The sequence below is a fragment of the Setaria viridis genome, chromosome 6 (genome assembly GCF_005286985.2).
Source record: "Setaria viridis chromosome 6, Setaria_viridis_v4.0, whole genome shotgun sequence".
Classification (NCBI taxonomy): Eukaryota; Viridiplantae; Streptophyta; class Magnoliopsida; order Poales; family Poaceae; genus Setaria; species Setaria viridis.
This window is the reverse complement of record NC_048268.2, coordinates 24,251,317-24,269,733: the sequence shown is the minus strand read 5'-3', so window position 1 is coordinate 24,269,733 and position 18,417 is coordinate 24,251,317. Positions and strand designations below refer to the sequence as shown.

Here is an 18,417-nt window from a genome sequence, read left to right as displayed (position 1 = left end):
CCAAACCAAACTAAACCATTTGATGAATCAGCTTATTAATAACCAATCTAAACAACTTCCAAAAGAAACCTAATCCATTAAAACCAATAACCCAATCCAATTAGTAAGCCTAGCTGCAAGTGAGTTCTCTCTATTTTTTTAAAGTCACAAAAAATCTCTTACTCCAGCAATAACCCCATATAGAGGATTTCCTATAGACCCAATTCAGGCTTCTCAAAACGAGGAGAGTACATTTTTTAGCTTGGTCCTCTAAATTTAGGGTAGGAGGCTACGTAGAGGTACGTTGAAGTTGCTCTTAGAATTTTAGCTGCATTCTTCTTGCACAGGTACACTATTAATTTATTTTGGAGTAGAGTTTTCTGTCTCCCCGAAACACCTGGGGCTGGTTACGCCAACGGGTGGTCGGGGTGGCGCAGAAAGCATACAAGTATACTGTACGTGTTTTTTCACACGCATTCGTATAGATTTCTTGTGCTTCCTTGGTACTCAGCTTGCGACTAGTTGGGCTTGACTAGCGTTGTTCTCATCACAATCTAAAAGATGTCACTGGTAATCTCCAGAATGCCTCAATTTGTTCCATAGCAAAATATAGTCAAAAGTTTTCAGAAAGCAAAAGTTTTCAGAAAGCAGGTTCGAATAATTCTTTTTTTTCTTTCTTCTTATTCCACGAGTTGACCTTTCCCAGGCATCGTACCAGCTAGGAGAATAGTATCCCCACCTATGTAGCTAGGTCAACCGTATACGTATACATGATCATCAACTGTTCGTCGAGGCTCATGAAAAAATTCAAAATTTAAACACCGTTTCTCCATATTATAGTTACTTCAAAAAAAATCAGAAATCTGAAGGTGTTTCGGAGGGCTACGTTGCCATACTTATACATGTAGAAGTGGTTGAATCTTATTCCCTTCTCTTTCAACAACCCATACAACAAGCATAAAGTGCAGAAAAGGAAATTATTCTAAACAAGAGGACAACTGGAGTCTGACCATTCATACAAGAATAGGGCCGTACAACTCAAGGAACCGTCATAAAAAATATAATGAATGAAATCAAATGCAAAAGGAGAAAGAAGCTAACTATTTATCAGCTGCGAAGATAATCAAATTAACAATAGATTGTGCAAGCGCATTCTCTGGACCGAATATTTCTTTTCATCACTACTTGTGATAAGCACACTCTTTTTTCCAATTTTGTAAGCTCGAGCCCTCCAGTTGTTACTTTAAATGTGAACACAATCCTCAGCTCAAACTTAGGTCAGTCTGGTGGGGGTGCTGGTGGCCCACTATAGGTCACTTTGCAAAGGAGCAAACTATCCCAAAATTCCTATCAGATTGTGTCATCAAAATGGATAGTTGGATGATGTTCCGTATTGGATAAACCAAATGAATGTACCTAAAATCCACGCTATCACTAATGTTTATAATACTACGTAAATCTAAGTCAGGTTTCCTATTTTGCTACATCAGTGTAAAATGAAGTCCATTTTGAAGGATAATGCTTCAATTCTTTGGCATATCCATGCTTCTGAATCTGCAAGGATAATTCCATCAGATGGGAGAAGATTGATATCAGGAAATGTGCAAAAATTAGAAACTGTGACAGCTAAATTATAAACAGGACATGCTAATAGTTAGGAAACTTAAATGCAGAATGTTTGATCGCAATTGCTTCTGCACACTCAAATAATCTTGGAGGAATTTACAAATGAACAAAACAGGGAGCACATGAGATTTTTTCCTTCGAGCTGGATTTTTTGACAAATCAAATTTGTCAAGCACTCAAGCTCCTTATCAGACATTCTATAATAATTAACTCCAATTAAATTTACAAAATTTTGTTTTATGCTTTGAAAAACTATTTAACTGGAGACAGTAAATGAATTTCTTTATCAAAGGCACAAAAGTACTCAAACAAATTGTCAAATGATGATAACAAATTTGGGACTTTTTTATGACAGTAGAAAATAGCCAGCATGATTTTGTACTAAACTGTTCCCTTACCAGGCATAAAGGTGCTGAGTGATCACATGATGTGATCAACTCTCCCAATCCATACATGGCAGCCTCATTGAAGCTGGGAATAATCAGAAGGCCCTCCTTTTCTGGTACCACAGGGTGGTAAGTGATTTTTTGTTTAATCTGGAGATAGAATTCTTCGACAGATATCCTGAGTCTAGAGATGTAATTCTTGGACAGAATATCTGGAGCAATCAACACTACAAGAATGAGGAGTTGTATTCAGCACAATAAGCTGATGGATTCATGTAAGGGAAAAAAGGAAGGTTTGTAAACAACACCTACTTTTGTATCAATGTTGAAATCTTCAAGATATCTTTGGTACCACATAAGTGATATCAAACAAATTGAACACCATCAATTCAGATGGTCAACTATGTGTATTTCCTGTACAGTCATTGGTCAATTGACAGCATCTTTTGTTCCGTACACTTGCATCAGTTGTATTCACCAATAATCTTCACAGGAGCACTTTCCACCCTTAAACTTATGCAAACAATTTGAATCCTTGATCAGTATTTGCCGCTTGTATTTTTCTGAAACAAGTTTGGCAAAGGTGTGGCAATGGCGACACATCCTTACATTTTTTATTATCCGTATGGTTCTGAAAGGAGGGGAATTTGAAATTGCAAATGCAATTGCTAGCTTCTCACAATGTATTGCAGATAATTCTTCCTCCTCTTCTTCAACATCTGGAATCCCGTTGCTGATATTCAGCTTTGAGATTCCAATCTGAATCATAATCAACTTCAGTTCGGCTACTGTACGCTCTAACACAAAATTGTCACCAGTTGAGAACAAATAGACCTTGTTCTTAATTTCAACAGAACAGCTATCAACCTCTTCCAACTCTCTTCCTTTGTTGGATAACATCGTCTGTGGCAAATCAACAAACTTTCCAGCTAGGTCCTGCAGATTATAAACCAGCCTTTGAATTCTAGGGTCGCTGGACTCAATTGACAACAGCTCTCTTGCAGCCAGGTTTGCCAGCCTTACATTTCCATGAACTGTTGCAGCAGTAAGCAATGCCTCCCAGATTGCTAAATTGGGTATGAGTGGCATCTCATCAATAAGCTCATATGCTTCTTCTAATCTCCCTAAGCGGCCAAGAAGATCAACCATAGCTACATAATGATCTAAATCTGGAGTAATGTTGTAATCGTGAGTCATGTTGTAAAATATTCCTTTGGCTTCAGATACCTTTCCCTTGAGGCCATAGGCCTTGATTACGGCAGTCAAGGTTGTATGATCTGGCAGCACACCTTCTTGTTTCATTTGACAGAAGCGATCCAATGCTTCATTTGGAGAACCATGCAACAAGTGTGCAAGAATGATACAATTCCAAGAAATAGTGTTCCTTGATGAGTGCCTATCAAAAACAGCACAAGCACCAGCAAGATCGCCAGATTTTGAATAGGCATGGATGAGTGCATTTTCAATTTTGCCATCCATTTCTAAATTGTGGTGAAAAATGCAGGCATGGATCTCCCGTACTTTCCAAGCTGCAACTAAGTTCGCAAATGCTGGAATGATACTTAGGATTGTAATGTAATCTGGCCTCACCAGAAGTGCTTGCATCTGCCGAAATATTCTTAGGGCTCTATCCAAATGACCATTATGCACTGAACCCGCAATGAGTATGTTCCACGAAGCTGTATCCCTTTTTACTCCACAGCTTTCCATCATCTGGAATAGTTCAAAGGCTCTCTCATCATCCCCATTTCGTATGTATCCTGAGATCATTATATTCCATGTAATCACATTGCGCCGAACACCAAGGCTCTCCATCTTACAGAAAAGCTCATATGCTTTGCCACAATAGCCTGCTTGTGCATACCCTGCAACCATTGAATTCCAGGAGAAGATATCCTTTTCAGGTATCTCATTAAATATTCTCATAGCAGCAACAATTTCTCCACATTTCGCATACATGTCAACCAAGGAGTTCCCCGAGAGCACATTGTTCACACTCCCAACCTTAATTGCATGGCAATGGAGCTCCATTCCCTGACTGAGTAACCTCAAACTTGCACAAGCTGAGATGGCACTTGCAATTGTCATACCATTTGGTTCGACTCCAGCAAGACGCATCCGGATGAAACACTGAAGTGCCTCATCCCCCCTATCACTGTGGACAAATGCAGACACAAGGCTAGTCCAGGTGACAACATCTGGAGCAACTCCAGACTCCTCCATCTGCTCCAGCAGCTCCATGGCCACATCAAGATCCCCAGACCTTGCATAGCTCGAAATCAATGTATTCCACGTGACAACCCCAGGCTCTGTACCTTCACTCCTCATATCATCAAGCAGCCTCCGCGCCTCCTCCCATTCATTGGACCGGCAACACCCAAAAATCATCGAGTTCCATGTGCCCAAGTCCCGCTGCCTCATTTTCTCAAACACCCTACGTGCACGCCCCAATTCTCCGCACTTCACATACATTGCGAGCACCGAGTTACCGACTGGCACATCCCTTACTCTCCCCATGAACCCTTTCCGAATAGCCAGGGAATGCATCGCCATCCCGAGCTCCAAGTCCTCGGTGTACGCACATGCTTGTAAAATCCGGGTAATCAAGAATCTGTCCGGAATGACCCCTTCCCTGACCATAGTCACTGCGAGCGCAATGACCTCGCTGTACATACCCCTGATGGCGTAGGCCCCGATCATGGCCGACCAGGAGAGCAGATCCCGCCGCGCCATTCCGTCGAAAACCATGCGGGCGTCGACCAGACGCCCGGCGCAGGAGTGCATCGTGATGAGCTTCGTATCCGAGACAATCCGGGGCTCGCTGCGAAGTGAAAGACCAGGCGGCGAGTGGGTTCTTGGCTCTTGGGCGGGGGGACGGGTGCTGTGGCGAGGGGCTTGGGAGCTGCTTCTTGCTTCTTGAAGTGGAAACGCGAGGGGAGGAGCTTGCGCGAACGCCATGATGGGTTCTTGGAGGCGGCCATGACGGGGCCTGGAGGCGGGTTGGGGCGGGAATTGATGTGGTCTGGGGAGGACGGAGGGGAGGGGAGCCGGGAGGAGCTCCATGGGAGGGGAAAGGAGAGGACAGGTTCTTGGGAGGGTTGGGTTTTTGCATGTTATCCTCTCGTTTTTCTTTGGCGTCTTCTGTTCTTGTGATTTTTCCAGCAGACTCACAGACGCCCACACGATTTGCCCTTAATCGCGAGATTTGCTTTCACAGGGAGGGTAAATAAGTCTACTAAAAATAGTCAATGACATATAAACAGTTATGCTGATCACGAATATAACTATTTGGGGACTGTACCAAGGAAAAAATATATTTTCATCCTAAAGTATAGTACAAGCGTGACTTTCAATCCTAATGTTATCGATCGGTGCAAATTAATATTTTTTTTAATTTTAACCCCTTTTAATCTAAAATGTTATAAATAATTCCTCCCGATCTATATTTCCAAAAAATAGCCCTTTTGATCGCCCCGAGTTCTGTGACGCGATTCAATTGGTGTGACTAAAATACCATATTAGTGTAACACAAAATTGATTTCCACGTGATGCGGACGTGTCCAAATGAGACGGTGCTGGTCATGCCAAGCAATTTGGCATGACTCACAAAGGAGTCACGCCATGCATCCTGGCGTGACAAGCAACAGTCAGGTTGCTAGCTTAAGTGCACAAAATTTCAGTTAATTAAGTCTTATTCAGTTCTCTGTTTTAACTAGCTAATGAGCTTTTAAATTCTTGAAACTTGACAAATATAATATATATGCGTTTGCACTCTAAAATTTGACGTTGAAAATAAAAAATCTAATTTCAAAATAGGCTAAGTGCTATTGGACTCATACTAATAGCTTGGTTTGTACTAGAATATATGAGACCATATGAAATTACGATTTCAAAACTTGGAGTTTTAAGTGCTCTAAGATGTTATTTTACATGTACAAGTCCATTTTTTACTAGAATATATAATAATTGTCATTTAGAATTTTAGTACATAAAAATACAGATCACTTTGCCAATTTTGTTCCCCATTTTAATTAGCTAATGACCTTGTAAATTCATTACACTTGACAAGTATGATCCATAGAATGCATACGTTCCATTTTAAATGTTTGCACTCCAAAATATAGTGTAATAAATAATAAATAATTTCTAAAAGGCTAATTGTCCGGTTCTTACAAAATTGAGGGATTCTTAGGAAGGAGTTTATCGATACTAGATTCTAATCATGAGCTTACTTCATGAAAACAAAGGAAGACAAGAAATAGGATGGGCACATACCTATATTTGTGAGAGATACATTTCATTAATTTCGTGATGATACAAAATTATAAATACATGGCATGTGAAAATTTTATCTTCTTCCATTTTCAGCATCAATACTTAAGGATATAACTTGTAGAGAATGTCTAGTTTGTCAATTCCTGAGGCTTTCTTCCGTTTTCAGTGTCAATACTTAAGGATATAACTTGTAGAGAATGTCCAGTTTGTCAATCCCTGAGGTCTGTTGGGTGCGTACAGTTATTTACATCCACAAAGTATGTTTGATAAACCTCCAGTTAAGCTGCGTTGGTTGTTACGTTTGTTGTTGTCATCCATATACAATATGGAGCTAGTGTAGATATAATATGGGTGGAACATATGAGTTATCGGTGGCTTTAATTTGCGGAGACCCCGTGACGATAGCGTCATCGCCGTGTCATAGTAAATTATTGCTTTGATATTATTTCGAGTTAATGTTTTGATAGCTGGTGAAGATGCTGATTCAGAGAAACTAACACACATAATTACGAAGATTTCCAGAAGCGGGTCTTAGGCCCTATTTTTGGATCCACCCATCTAAAGTTTGGGGACTTTTTTAGCCAGGTAATGGGTGCTTGGATCCACTATCTAAATGCTAGTTGAAGAGAGATTTATCTATACTACCCCTCCCTCCAACCTCCCACCACTCCTCTCCTCGTTCCCCTGCCCCCTTCCTTGGCTGCTGTTGGCTCACCTCTGCTGGCTCGCCCCTCACCTCCACCGGCCCGTGCCTCTTCCCCTCCGGGCGCAGGCTCCTGTCAAAATTCCTTGTGGCCAAGATGGGCCTCCTGCAGCCGCCCCTCATCCTGCAGTGAGGAGGACACTGTCGCTATGTAGAAATATAGCTATTTAGATCCGAGCATTGTTGCTACAAACGTAGCCGGCTGTCGTTATGAATTGTAACCGTCTACACCTGATGAAACTGATGCTACAAACTGTAAAGATCTACACCTAAGGACACTGTTGCTACGAATTGTAGTCGTCTACACCTAAGGACATTGTTGCATCGAATTGTAGCCATCACCTAAGAAAGATAGCAAGAGCTTGGACGATGTAGGCGTATGTGCGGCATGCGTTTGGACATGGGGTGGTTAACGAGCCGGCTCGGCTCAACTTGATGTGGCTTGTTGTCTAAAAGAGCTAGCTCCATTCGGCTCATTAACGAGCAGAAAAGCTAGTTTGGCTTGGCTCGATCCACCTCGACCACATCAATTTTGTTCAACGTACGATCACATCGACAAATCACAATTCACAAAGATCATTCATACCAACTTAATCCACTACAACTCTTAATTACGATTCACAAGCAATAAATATGATTTCCTTCCCAGTTAAGAACACAAAATACTTCCCAAAAAGATAAAAAAAAATACCAAACAAACACCATGAGATGTTTACAGATGATACAAATGATGTGCACTAGAGCCGTAGAGCGTGGACGAATAACTGAATCAAAGTTTCCATCACTTGATTTTGATCTCTATAGGTACAACTAATAACACTTTGTTTATTTAGAAATTGGATTTCCAAATTTTCACACCATGTTTTGGAGTGCAAACACTTAAAATGGAATGTATGCGCTCTATAGATTATAGTTTGAGTTTAGCGAATTTAGAAGGTCATTAGCTAATAAAAATGGGAGAACGAAATAGGCAAAGTGATATGTATGTTGATGCCCTTGATGGTGCAGGCAGGCAGCTAGCAGCTCAAAGAGCTGGTCACGCCATGTTATCTGGTGTGACCGTGCCTTTAGTCATGCCAGATGGTGTGGTGTGAATAGCTCGCCACATCAACTCTACATTGTAGTCGATTTTTGTTTATGCCATTGTGGCATATTGGTCATGCCATTGCAGGTGGCGTGACCTAAGTATTAGTCGCGATAAAGAGTTTGCGTGACCAAAAGAGCTACTTCTTGGAAATATAGATCAGGAGGGGTTATTTATAAAATTTTAGATTTAAAAGGGTTGAAATAAAATAAAAATTCGCAAATTAACCCCTTAAATAAGTGAATGGATGCACTAGTCATCCCCCACCTCAACTTAACAACAGTTTAGCACTAAGTGAATATAGGTTAGGCTGCGTAATTATTTGACTTATCACTACTTAGCCATGTCATATGCTAACTAATCCACAATGCCATAAACTTGTTAACTTAAATACAAGCCAAAGCTTTTTGACATTTTTTGGTGATTCATTTATCTTTATGTTGGTCTTTTTTGTTAAATCATACATGTGTTTTGATATGTTTGTTAACTCTTTTGTCCAGTACAAAGTGTTTGTTCATACATATTGTTGATTGCTTTGCTATGTAAAACCAAAATAGATGCATTAAATTGACTGTCTTATAAAATTTGAGATTCATGGTAAAATCATGTAGAATTGAAGTGCGTGCATTTGAACAATTCACACGACATGAGGAAGCTATGCCCTCTTATCCCGCACCTAAACCGTTATCATATGGCATTACATCTTTATTTAAGTTGAGATTAAGATGGGATGATTAGTGTACCGATTTAACTAGTCCGGGAATTGATTTGCACCTATTGATATATAAATGATAAAAGTTGTTTTTGCCATACTTAAGGAATGGCCCCCTCACCTTAGCTCTTGTGACATGCTATGTTCCCTTCTTCCATTCTCCACTCAAGGGTGCATCCCATGCGTCAGTTTTTGGATCGCAATTCACGCACTAATTCCTAGAGGTGCATATAGTTGACCAGCCACCCTACCAAAACCAATCATCAAATCATACCCTCGACTTTAGAACGGTACGTGGAGCTTCTGACTTATACAGCTCTAGTGATGAGGTAGGTCCTGTTAAGGTTGTTGTACACGACCTCATTTGAACATTTAGTTAGAGACAGCGATTGCGGGTTCGTTGGATGAGAGGGCGTACCAGTGTACCTTTTCTTTAAGCTATCTTACAAATTTTTTATGATCACCTCATGAATCCTTCTGAACTAGTGTGCAACTCGTGAATGAAAGGAATACTTACTTCTAAATCATTTGAGCTAATTCCTTAAAAATTTGATTTTCCTCTTTGCTCATTGAAAAATCGACCTCTCAATTCCACCACTTGTCCGAAATCCTATTTCATTTCTTCATGTCGGCAGTTGGCAAAACACTCCTGGGATCAAGGACTGTGTTGACAGCTGTTAGCACACCAATTGTGAACCGAAAGCATATGGATCAGTTGTAGCTCTTCCTTTAAAGTATTCCTCCAAGATTTATCAATCCGTGGAACTTATATCACAAGATCTATTTCAACTAGCACTAGTAGAGAAATTGCCTCTAGTACCGGTCCGTAAACCCCCTCTAGTAATGGTTGTGCAACCGGTACTAGCAATCCGATACTAGAGGGGGGTCCTTTAGTACCGGTACTAAAGGGTATTAAAAAATTAAAAAAAACAAATCCCCCCACCGGCTCCCGCCAGCCCCGGCCTCCTTCCACCATCGGCCCCACCATCCTTCTCCGCCTCCTCCGCCCCTTCTCCGCCGCCACCGGCCCCCTCCGCCTTCTCCACCTCCGCCGGCCTCCTCCGCCCCCGCCGCTGGCCTCCACGCCCGCTCCCGCCCACCCGCCGCTGCTCTGACGGCCGCTCCCCGCCACCCTGATGGCCGCCACCACCTCACCTCACCTCGCCCCGATGGCGCGCGGAGGGGGGAGGGGAGGGGAGGCAGAGGGTGGCGCTGCGTCGCACTGCTGCGAGAGAGGAGATGAAGTGTGGGGAGGACAAGGGAGGGGAGCAGACGGGAGAGAGAGAAAGAGAGATAGAGAATGCGCAGATGGGAGCAGCAGGATAAGAATTATTGATGAGAGAGAGGGAGAGAGGGGGGAGGGGCTGGCGGTTTAGTACCGGGTGGTGCCACCCGGTACTAAAGCCTTTAGTACCTGGTGGGAGCTCCACCCGGTACTAAAGGGCCTCCAGGCGATCTCAAATTTGAAGTCGGTACTAATGCTAATATTAGTACCGGGTCCAAATGTGACCGGTACTGAGGTTGTGGATGAGAGGTCATTTTTCTAGTGGTGTAGCATTCTTAGTATTAACTTGTTTATGAGAGATTCAGATCCAATCTACTAAGCATGTACAGACAGATAATAGGGAGAGCCAGATAACCAATATAGAGCAACTTAGACTATGTATATGTTGTAATTCTGAGCATGGATAGCAAAGCAACACAGATATGATCCTAGTAAAAAGCATCTTTAAATCTATACCTCCGGTCCAGATCCCAAAACCCCTCACCTTACACAAGAAAGATCATGTCATGATCACGTCGGCCATACATCTATGGAGCCACCGAAAGGTTTGGACAATCGTATAATACGGGACTGTACACCGAGATGTGTTAGACATGGAGACTAAGGTGCAAGACGGCGTGGTCTATGTGGAGGACAAGAACTAGTCGAGGCTTAGGAAACTACTCGAACGAATTAGAGTAGGACTCTCTAGTCGAATCTGAATAGTATTCTTGTAAACAACCGACCTGTAACCCTACCCCCGGCAATATAAGGTGAGGCAGGGACCCCCTCCAAACAACTTTAATCAATACAATCCAACCAACACACAGGACGTAGGGTATTACGCAACATAAATGGCCCGAACCTGTCTAAATCGTGTATTTGAGTTCACCATCGAGTTCTTGATCTTCAGCGAGCCCCACGCATAAAACACTACCTCGGGTACCCCCTCGGTAGGTTGCTGGGTTTAAACATTGACAGTTGGCGCGCCAGGTAGGGGATCTCGCTAAAGATCCACTGGCGAGCTCGATGGCTCCAGTCATCATCAAGCCCACCATCGCGTTCGAAGCGGGCGTGACATTCATATTTGGCTCCTTGGTTTGCATCGCAAACGGCGTTGGAAGTTTCGAGCGCCACATCGCGTCGACCCCGGAGGAGAAGCAGTCCGACATCAACCTCCATCGCCAAGATCTGGAGGGTTTCATTGAAAAATTCAATGAAATTTTTGACCTCTTTCGAGGATCCAGGGATGAGTTTGAGTACAACTTGGCTTCTCCCAATAGTTGGACTAGTTCCCACGACCGGGCGCTCAGGCCATCGTGTGAATCGGCCTACAACACAAGTCGATTCCCATTAAGACTCCAAAACTCGAGGGCTGTCTACCAAGACACCCTATCCAGATCACAATTCAACTCGAATTTGGTCGAGGACCCCGACTACTACTTGGATCAAGATGAAGAGACTCCTTTATCAGGTCCACAGCAGGGCCTAGTAATTATGTCCACTCTACAAGGCAGATTCATCTACTGGCCCAACATGAAGCCACCTACTCTCACCAAGGATGACAAGTCACGCCTTGTCGCCTACCTCGACACTCTCCTGTACTAGGAAGGAACATCTCTGTCACCTATCTATGAAGAAGATGGCTCCACAAAGGTCATCACATCAAGTTCAGGTAGTTTCTCTCTGGAGCAGGGTCTACTCGCCATCGTTACTGCTCAAGATGGTGACGGCAAAGAACCACCAGAAAGGCACCCATGACGCGAGCACCATCCAGACGACATGTCGGCGGACGAGCTCACTACCAACGTAGAAGGAGAAGAAACTAAAAGTCAAAGGAACTGACGGTGAGCAAGAAACGCGGCACGAGCAGATCGTCGCTGCCGCCTTGCGTCTGACCTACCCATCATGAACTTGGACCATATATTTGAAGCAGTTTAATCGCGTCAACACCATACCCCTCTCGCCACCATCGCTTCCATTGACCTGATTACCCGGGCAATGACACAAGATAAGTACACCAGACAATTGGCCCAGCTGGCGGAGCGTGCGTATGAATAACTCGATCAGTGGAGCCCGATACACTCAGTTCGACACACTTCATCCTATGACGACAGTACTGCCAGACCAAGTCAAAATGAGGTTCCAAGAATCGAGAACCCCAGACCAAGTCAGCACAGGGCTGAAAGTAGTTGGGTAGAACCCTCAAGAGGCCGACGCCATCGTGGGCCCCATCCTGAGCCTGAACTCCCAGCATGTGACCTCTGTTAGAAGCTCAACAACAACCGCGACGCCCGTATAATCATTGAAGGGCTCCGTCGCGAGCGTGAACAAGAAGTTGAACTTGGGAGAAGATTCTAACGGGTTCCCCGCCTTCTCAAGATGAGTATGCAAGATGGTTCTACCTGACAAGTTCAAACCTCTGGGCATCACCAAATATGACGACAAGCAGGACCCAGTCCAATGGCTGTGGTGCTACTTGTTGTCAGTTCAGGCGGCGGGAGGAAACGATGACACCAAAGTCATCTACTTCCCCATCTGCATGGAGGCAGGGCCACTCACATGGCTTGAATCCTTAAAAGGGAACTCCATCAACACATGGAGTCAACTCAAGGCAGCGTTCACAAACAACTTCGCAGGAGCAATGCAGTGTCCTGGCAACAGGATCGACTTGTCTCAAGCCAAACAACAACAAGGCGAGACCTTGCGTAGTTATCTACGCCGTTTCTTCGACAAGAAGGCCACTATCGTGGACATCACGGAACGGGACGCTATAGATTGCTTCCAGAACGGTCTCTATGATCACCGGATGTTCCAAAATTTTGGCAGGAGAAGCCTGGAAGATATCAAGTCTCTAAAGATTATGATACAAGACTAGGCGGATGAAGAAGATAAGGAGATCGAGTGGTTTGAGTCTAGTCGCAACAGAGGCCAGAACAACAACAATCAGAGCAATAGCCAGCGCAATGACAAGACAATCGCCCCAATGACAACTGAGGTAACTACTCCGGTGGTCCAAGTTGCAAAAGAAAGCCAGACAATACTGTCACGGCGATGTCCCAGTCCTCCAAGAAAAGCAATAAGAATTAAGAAAGGACTCCATTCAAGGAGCTCTTGAAAAAGTAGTGCCCATGGCACCCCCACTCTAAGCACTCTGTGATGGATTGCTATAGCCTTCGCAGAGTCATGAAAGATCTGTCGGAACCTTCTGAAGCAAAGGAAAAGGGCAAGGCCAAAGAAGATGAAGACGATGACGACAACGGAAAATTCCAGGACCCGTCCAACACTGTCAACGTCATCTTCGGCGGCACACCGGGTACTGCTACAAAGCGGTCCTAGAAACTAGCCCTCCGGGAGATTATGTCCATTAAACCAGCAACGCCTACATTTCTCAAGTGGTCCGAGTGCCAATCACCTTCTCAAGGCAGGATCAGTGGACTAGTTTCTCAGATCTAGGACGCTACCCTCTCATCCTAGATCCAGTAGTCGCAGGCTCTTGACTCACCAAGGTCCTCATCGATGGCGGTAGTGGTCTTAACTTACTCTTCACCAAGACTTTGAGGAAAATGGGCCTAGACATTACGGATATGCTTACCCCGATCAACTCTCTATTCTATGGTATTGTCCTAGGCAACGCGGTTGTACCCCTTGGTCAGTTGGTTTTGCTAGTTACCTTCAAGACCAAGGAACACTACCGGACAAAGTATATCCATTTTGAGGTAGCTAATTTTGAAACTTCGTATCACGTTATCCTCGGAAGACCTGCATTGCCAAGTTCATGGCCATCCCGCATTATGTGTACTTAGTACTCAAAATGTCGGGACCCAAGGGAGTACTCTCCCTGCGCGGAGACTTGAAAAGATCCTACGACTGCGACACAGAAGCCATGGAGTTGGTAGCGACCACTCAAGTGCGAAATTCCATGATGCAAGTCTTCGCCACCTCCAAGAAACTGTCCCCGACAAAACTCGAGATTCCAGAGAAGAAGTCAGGGGCAACCAAGGTCAAGCCAGCAAATGAAGTCGATCTTAAAGCCATTGACCTTGAGACTGGCGATAGCTCCAAGACCACCCTGATTGGCTTAGGGCTGGACCCCAAATAGGAAGACAAGCTTGTCAGCTTCCTCCGGGGCAATTGAGACATCTTTGCATGGAAGTCATCTGATATGCTGGGGGTACCTAGGGAGTTGATCGAGCATTCACTAAATGTGGATCCCAAAGATACGCCAAAGCAATAATGACTACGTCGATTCGCCCAAGACAGAAGGGATGCAATGAAAAAAGAGTTGGCCAAACTACTCGCGACTGGTTTCATCAAAGAAGTTTATCATCCAGAGTGGCTGGCTAATCCTGACTTGGTGCGGAAGAAAAACAACAACGAGTGGAGGATGTGTGTCGACTACACAGACCTCAACAAGCATTGTCTAAAGGATCACTTCGAGCTCCCTAGGATTGATCAAGTCATCAACTTGATGGCTGGATGCATTCTACTTTGTTTTCTTGATTGCTACTCGGGGTATCACCAGATAGCTCTCAAGGAAGAAGACCAAATCAAGACCGCATTCATCACCCCTTACGGAGCATTCTGCTACACTACAATGTCCTTCGGGTTGAAGAATGTAGGAGCCACATATCAACGAGCCATCCAGGAGTGCTTCAAGAAACAATTCCACTGCAATGTAGAGGCGTATATGGATGATGTGGTCGTAAAGACCAGAAATCACGATGACTTGATTGCAGATCTAAAAGAAACCTTCGCAAGCTTACGAGCATACAGGTGGAAACTGAACCCAACAAAATGCGTGTTCGATGTTCCCTCCGAAAAACTACTTGGGTTCATCATCAGTCATTGAGGAATCGAGGCTAATCCCGAGGAAATCACTGCCATCACAAATTTGCACACCCCATCGTGCATCAAAGACATCTAGAAGCTGACTGGATGCATGGCTTCCCTCAACAGATTCATCTCAAAACTTGGGGAACGAGGACTACCCTTCTTCAAACTACTCAAGCAGCAAGAAAAATTTCAGTGGACCGAGGAGGCAGATCAAGCACTTCAACAACTAAAGGACTTCTTATCAAAGCCACCGGTCCTCATAGCACCTACTCCCAATGAAGACTTGCTGCTCTACATTGCCACGATTACTAATGTCGTTAGCACGGCGATCATGGTCGAAAGACCAGAACCAAGCCATGTATACAAAGTACAGAGGCTCGTCTACTTCGTTAGCAAGGTGTTTTGAGATTCCAAAACTAGATACCCGCTAGTTTAGAAGTTGCTATACGCAATACTACTCATGTCACGGAAGCTACAACACTACTTCTAGGAACACAACATTTTTTGTCATCACAGACTTCCCCTTGGGAGACATCCTCAACAATACAGATGCAACAGGAAGAATTTCCAAGTAAGAAGTAGAACTCAGAGCCTTGTCCTTGGAATTTAAGTTAAGAACTGCCATCAAGTCACAAGCACTAGTTGATTTCATGGCAAAGTGGCGGGAAAATCAAGTACCCACACTGGCAGAATGTCCAGAGGATTGGGTCATGTCCTTTGATGGATCACTCAAGCTCGAGGGCGCTAGTGCAGGAGTACTCTTAATCTCTCCCAAAGGTGAATAACTCAAATATGTGTTGCAAATCTTCTGGGAGGTATCCAACAATGATGCAGAATATGAAGTGCTTCTGCACGGGCTCCGCCTTGAAGTCTCGCTAGAAATCAAGCGGCTGTTGGTCTACAACGACTTGCTGGTAGTCATAAATTAAGTCAATAACGAGTGGGACCACCACAAGGACAACATGGATGTGTACTGCCTAGAAGAACGCAAGCTAGACAACAAGTTCTTTGGTCTAGAGTTTCATCATGTGGCTCGTGATTACAACGTAGCCGCAGATGTCTTATCCAAGCTTGGATCTACTCGTGCTCAAGCCCCAGCTAGGGTCTTCGTCCATGAGCTACACAAGTTATCCATAGTGGAGACGGCGCCACCAAAAACCACCGATTGGGGCAATAATGCGCCAGACCGGGAGGTCATGATGATTGATATAGATTGGAGAAACCCCTTCATCGACTACATCAAGGAGCACAAATTACCTCTAGACAAAATAGAAGCAGAGCAAGTCTCGCGGCGTTACAAGAACTACATTATAGTCGCGGATAAGCTCTACAGATGAGGTGCATCATCAAGAGTACTCATGAAGTGCATCTCACGAGAAGATGGCAAGGTCATACTGGAGGAAATACACAAGGGTATCTGTGGCAACCACGCATCCTCAATAATGATCGTGGGCAAAGCTTTCAAAGCAGGTTTCTACTACCCTACAGCTCTCGCTGACGCCGAAGAACTAGTTCGCCGATGCCAAGGGTGTCAATTCTTCGCCAAGCAACAACACGTCCCTACCTACAAGTTAATCACCATAATACCCTCGTGGCCCTTAGCATGCTAGGGGCTAGACATGATTGGTCCTCTACCTACAACGCCCGAGGACTTCAACTGAGTACTCGTGGCGATTAACAAGTTCACCAAGTGGATCAAGGTAAAGCCGGTGACTTGCCCCAAGGCAGACAAGGTACTCGACTTTCTCGACAAAATTGTCCATCGCTACGACTTTTCAAACCGCATTATCACAGACCTGGGCTCAATTCAACAACCACGAGTTCTGGGAGTATTGTGAGAATAGCAGGATCGACGTCCGGTATGTCTCTATCGCTCATCCATGGGCCAACGGCCAAGTTGAGCGTGCCAACAGGATGTTACTAGAAGCTGTGAAGAAAAGACTATACGACATTGGAAACATCAAGGGTGGAAAATGGCTCAAAGAGCTACCCAACATCCTTTGGGGACTTCGCACACAACCGTGCAAGTCTATAGGGTATTCACCCTGCTTCCTTGTCTACGGATCAAAAGCCGTCCTCCCTGCCAACGTCTTGTGAAAATATCCAGTAGTCGAGCAATACGAGGAGGGTGCGATAGAAGAAACAAGGCGTCTAGACCTAGACAGCCCCGAAGAAGCTCGTTGTGCAGCACTCGTCCAATCAGCAAGGTACCTTGAAGGAATTCGCTGCTATCACGATCACAACATCAAAGAATGTTCGTTCAACACAAGCGACATGGTTCTCAAGCGTATCCAAGACACCAAGGGGCTACACAAACTAAATATGCCTTGGGAGGGTTCCTTCATCGTTTCCAAGGTCACTGGGCCTGGATTGTATAGGCTCCAAACTCTCACTAGTGAAGAAGTCGACAACTCGTGAAACATCGAACACCTGTGTCAATTTTACCCATAGTTTACATATTCATGTAAATTGGCCATCGGCCTTAGTTTTATATTTACAATTCAATAAAGCAGAGTTATTTTTTATTGTAAAATGACTAGTCTCTACGTGATTGCGACTTGCAAAAGTAAGATCATCAAGCTATTCAGCTCCCACGGGTACTTTCGCCCAACTCGCGGCTTGTATTCACAAGTCTACACATATATTTTTCGAGTTATTCAACTCGTTTGGAAAAAAATCGTCCTCATGCAGCCGCACACATCTTTCAGGTTATTCAACCTATTGGATAAGTAGTGACTTGCAAAAAAGCAAGCCTGTACACAAAATCCTAAGCTAACCAGCTCCTGGAACAACTCTCTCCATCGATGGTCTTTGAAAGAAGAAGCTGTTAGTAACTTGGGAGTTATCTATACTACCCAAAATCTTATCTAGACAATTCTATCTAGTCGCAGCTTGTAATAAACAAATCTGTAGTTCTAGGTCTTCGGAGCACAACACCCAAACACTCCAGAGAGGTTGCAAAGGTAGACTCGAGCTAATGAAGTCTTGAAGAGTCTACTCGCCTAAAGAGTCTGACTATTCAGATACTCGAGTACTTGCACTCAGCAAAAAGGGGTTGCATCCTAAGAGTACTCTACATCACGTATCTGAAGAGGCTCACAAGAAGCAGCCTTGTGCGCAGACACTCATGACTACCACACGAGCAACTATCAAGGTAGTTCAGGAGATGCACTAAAACCGAAACTAAAACAAGTTGACAAGCAATAAAATTTGCGACAAGACTTCAAATAATGCAATTTCATTTCAATTATGAGCAACTATCAAGGTAGTTCGGGAGATGCACTAAAACCGAAACTAAAACAAGTCGACAAGCAATAAAATTTGAGACAAGACTTCAAATAATTCAAATTTTATTTCAATTATGATATGTTTATCTTACAATAACTTCATGTTTTTTACATTACAGCTACTCAAGGTCTATCTAACCGGCTACTTCCATAGCGATGGGAGCCATTTCCTCCAGATACTGTTGGAACTGCTCATCAGAGCAGTCCTTTGCAATTCCCTTCGCAATGGGAGCTAAGTTGGCTTGCGGGTAGAAAGACTTAACCA

The 18,417-nt window shown here is 44.0% G+C and overlaps 1 protein-coding gene across 2 annotated transcripts; it reads right to left on the bottom strand.

Annotated features, from left to right (window-relative positions):
- Positions 1–875: 875 nt before the first annotated feature.
- LOC117860906 (pentatricopeptide repeat-containing protein At1g19720) lies at positions 876–5,112 on the bottom strand. Of its 2 annotated transcripts, none has more exons than XM_034744330.2 (3): positions 2,304–5,112; positions 2,004–2,218; positions 876–1,533 (listed from the first exon to the last, which is right to left on the bottom strand). In XM_034744330.2, exon 1 carries the CDS (start codon positions 5,052–5,054, stop codon positions 2,466–2,468), a length of 2,589 nt encoding a protein of 862 aa, XP_034600221.1. In that variant the 5' UTR covers positions 5,055–5,112; the 3' UTR covers positions 876–1,533; positions 2,004–2,218; positions 2,304–2,465. The 2 variants fall into 2 exon arrangements, with proteins under 2 accessions (XP_034600221.1, XP_034600223.1); XM_034744332.2 differs by having other exon boundaries at positions 2,004–2,203.
- Positions 5,113–18,417: the final 13,305 nt, after the last annotated feature.

Bases quoted from the DNA above. Each gene is read 5' to 3' on its own strand.
- LOC117860906 (XM_034744330.2), bottom strand. From the start codon at position 5,054: ATGGAGCTCCTCCCGGCTCCCCTCCCCTCCGTCCTCCCCAGACCACAT.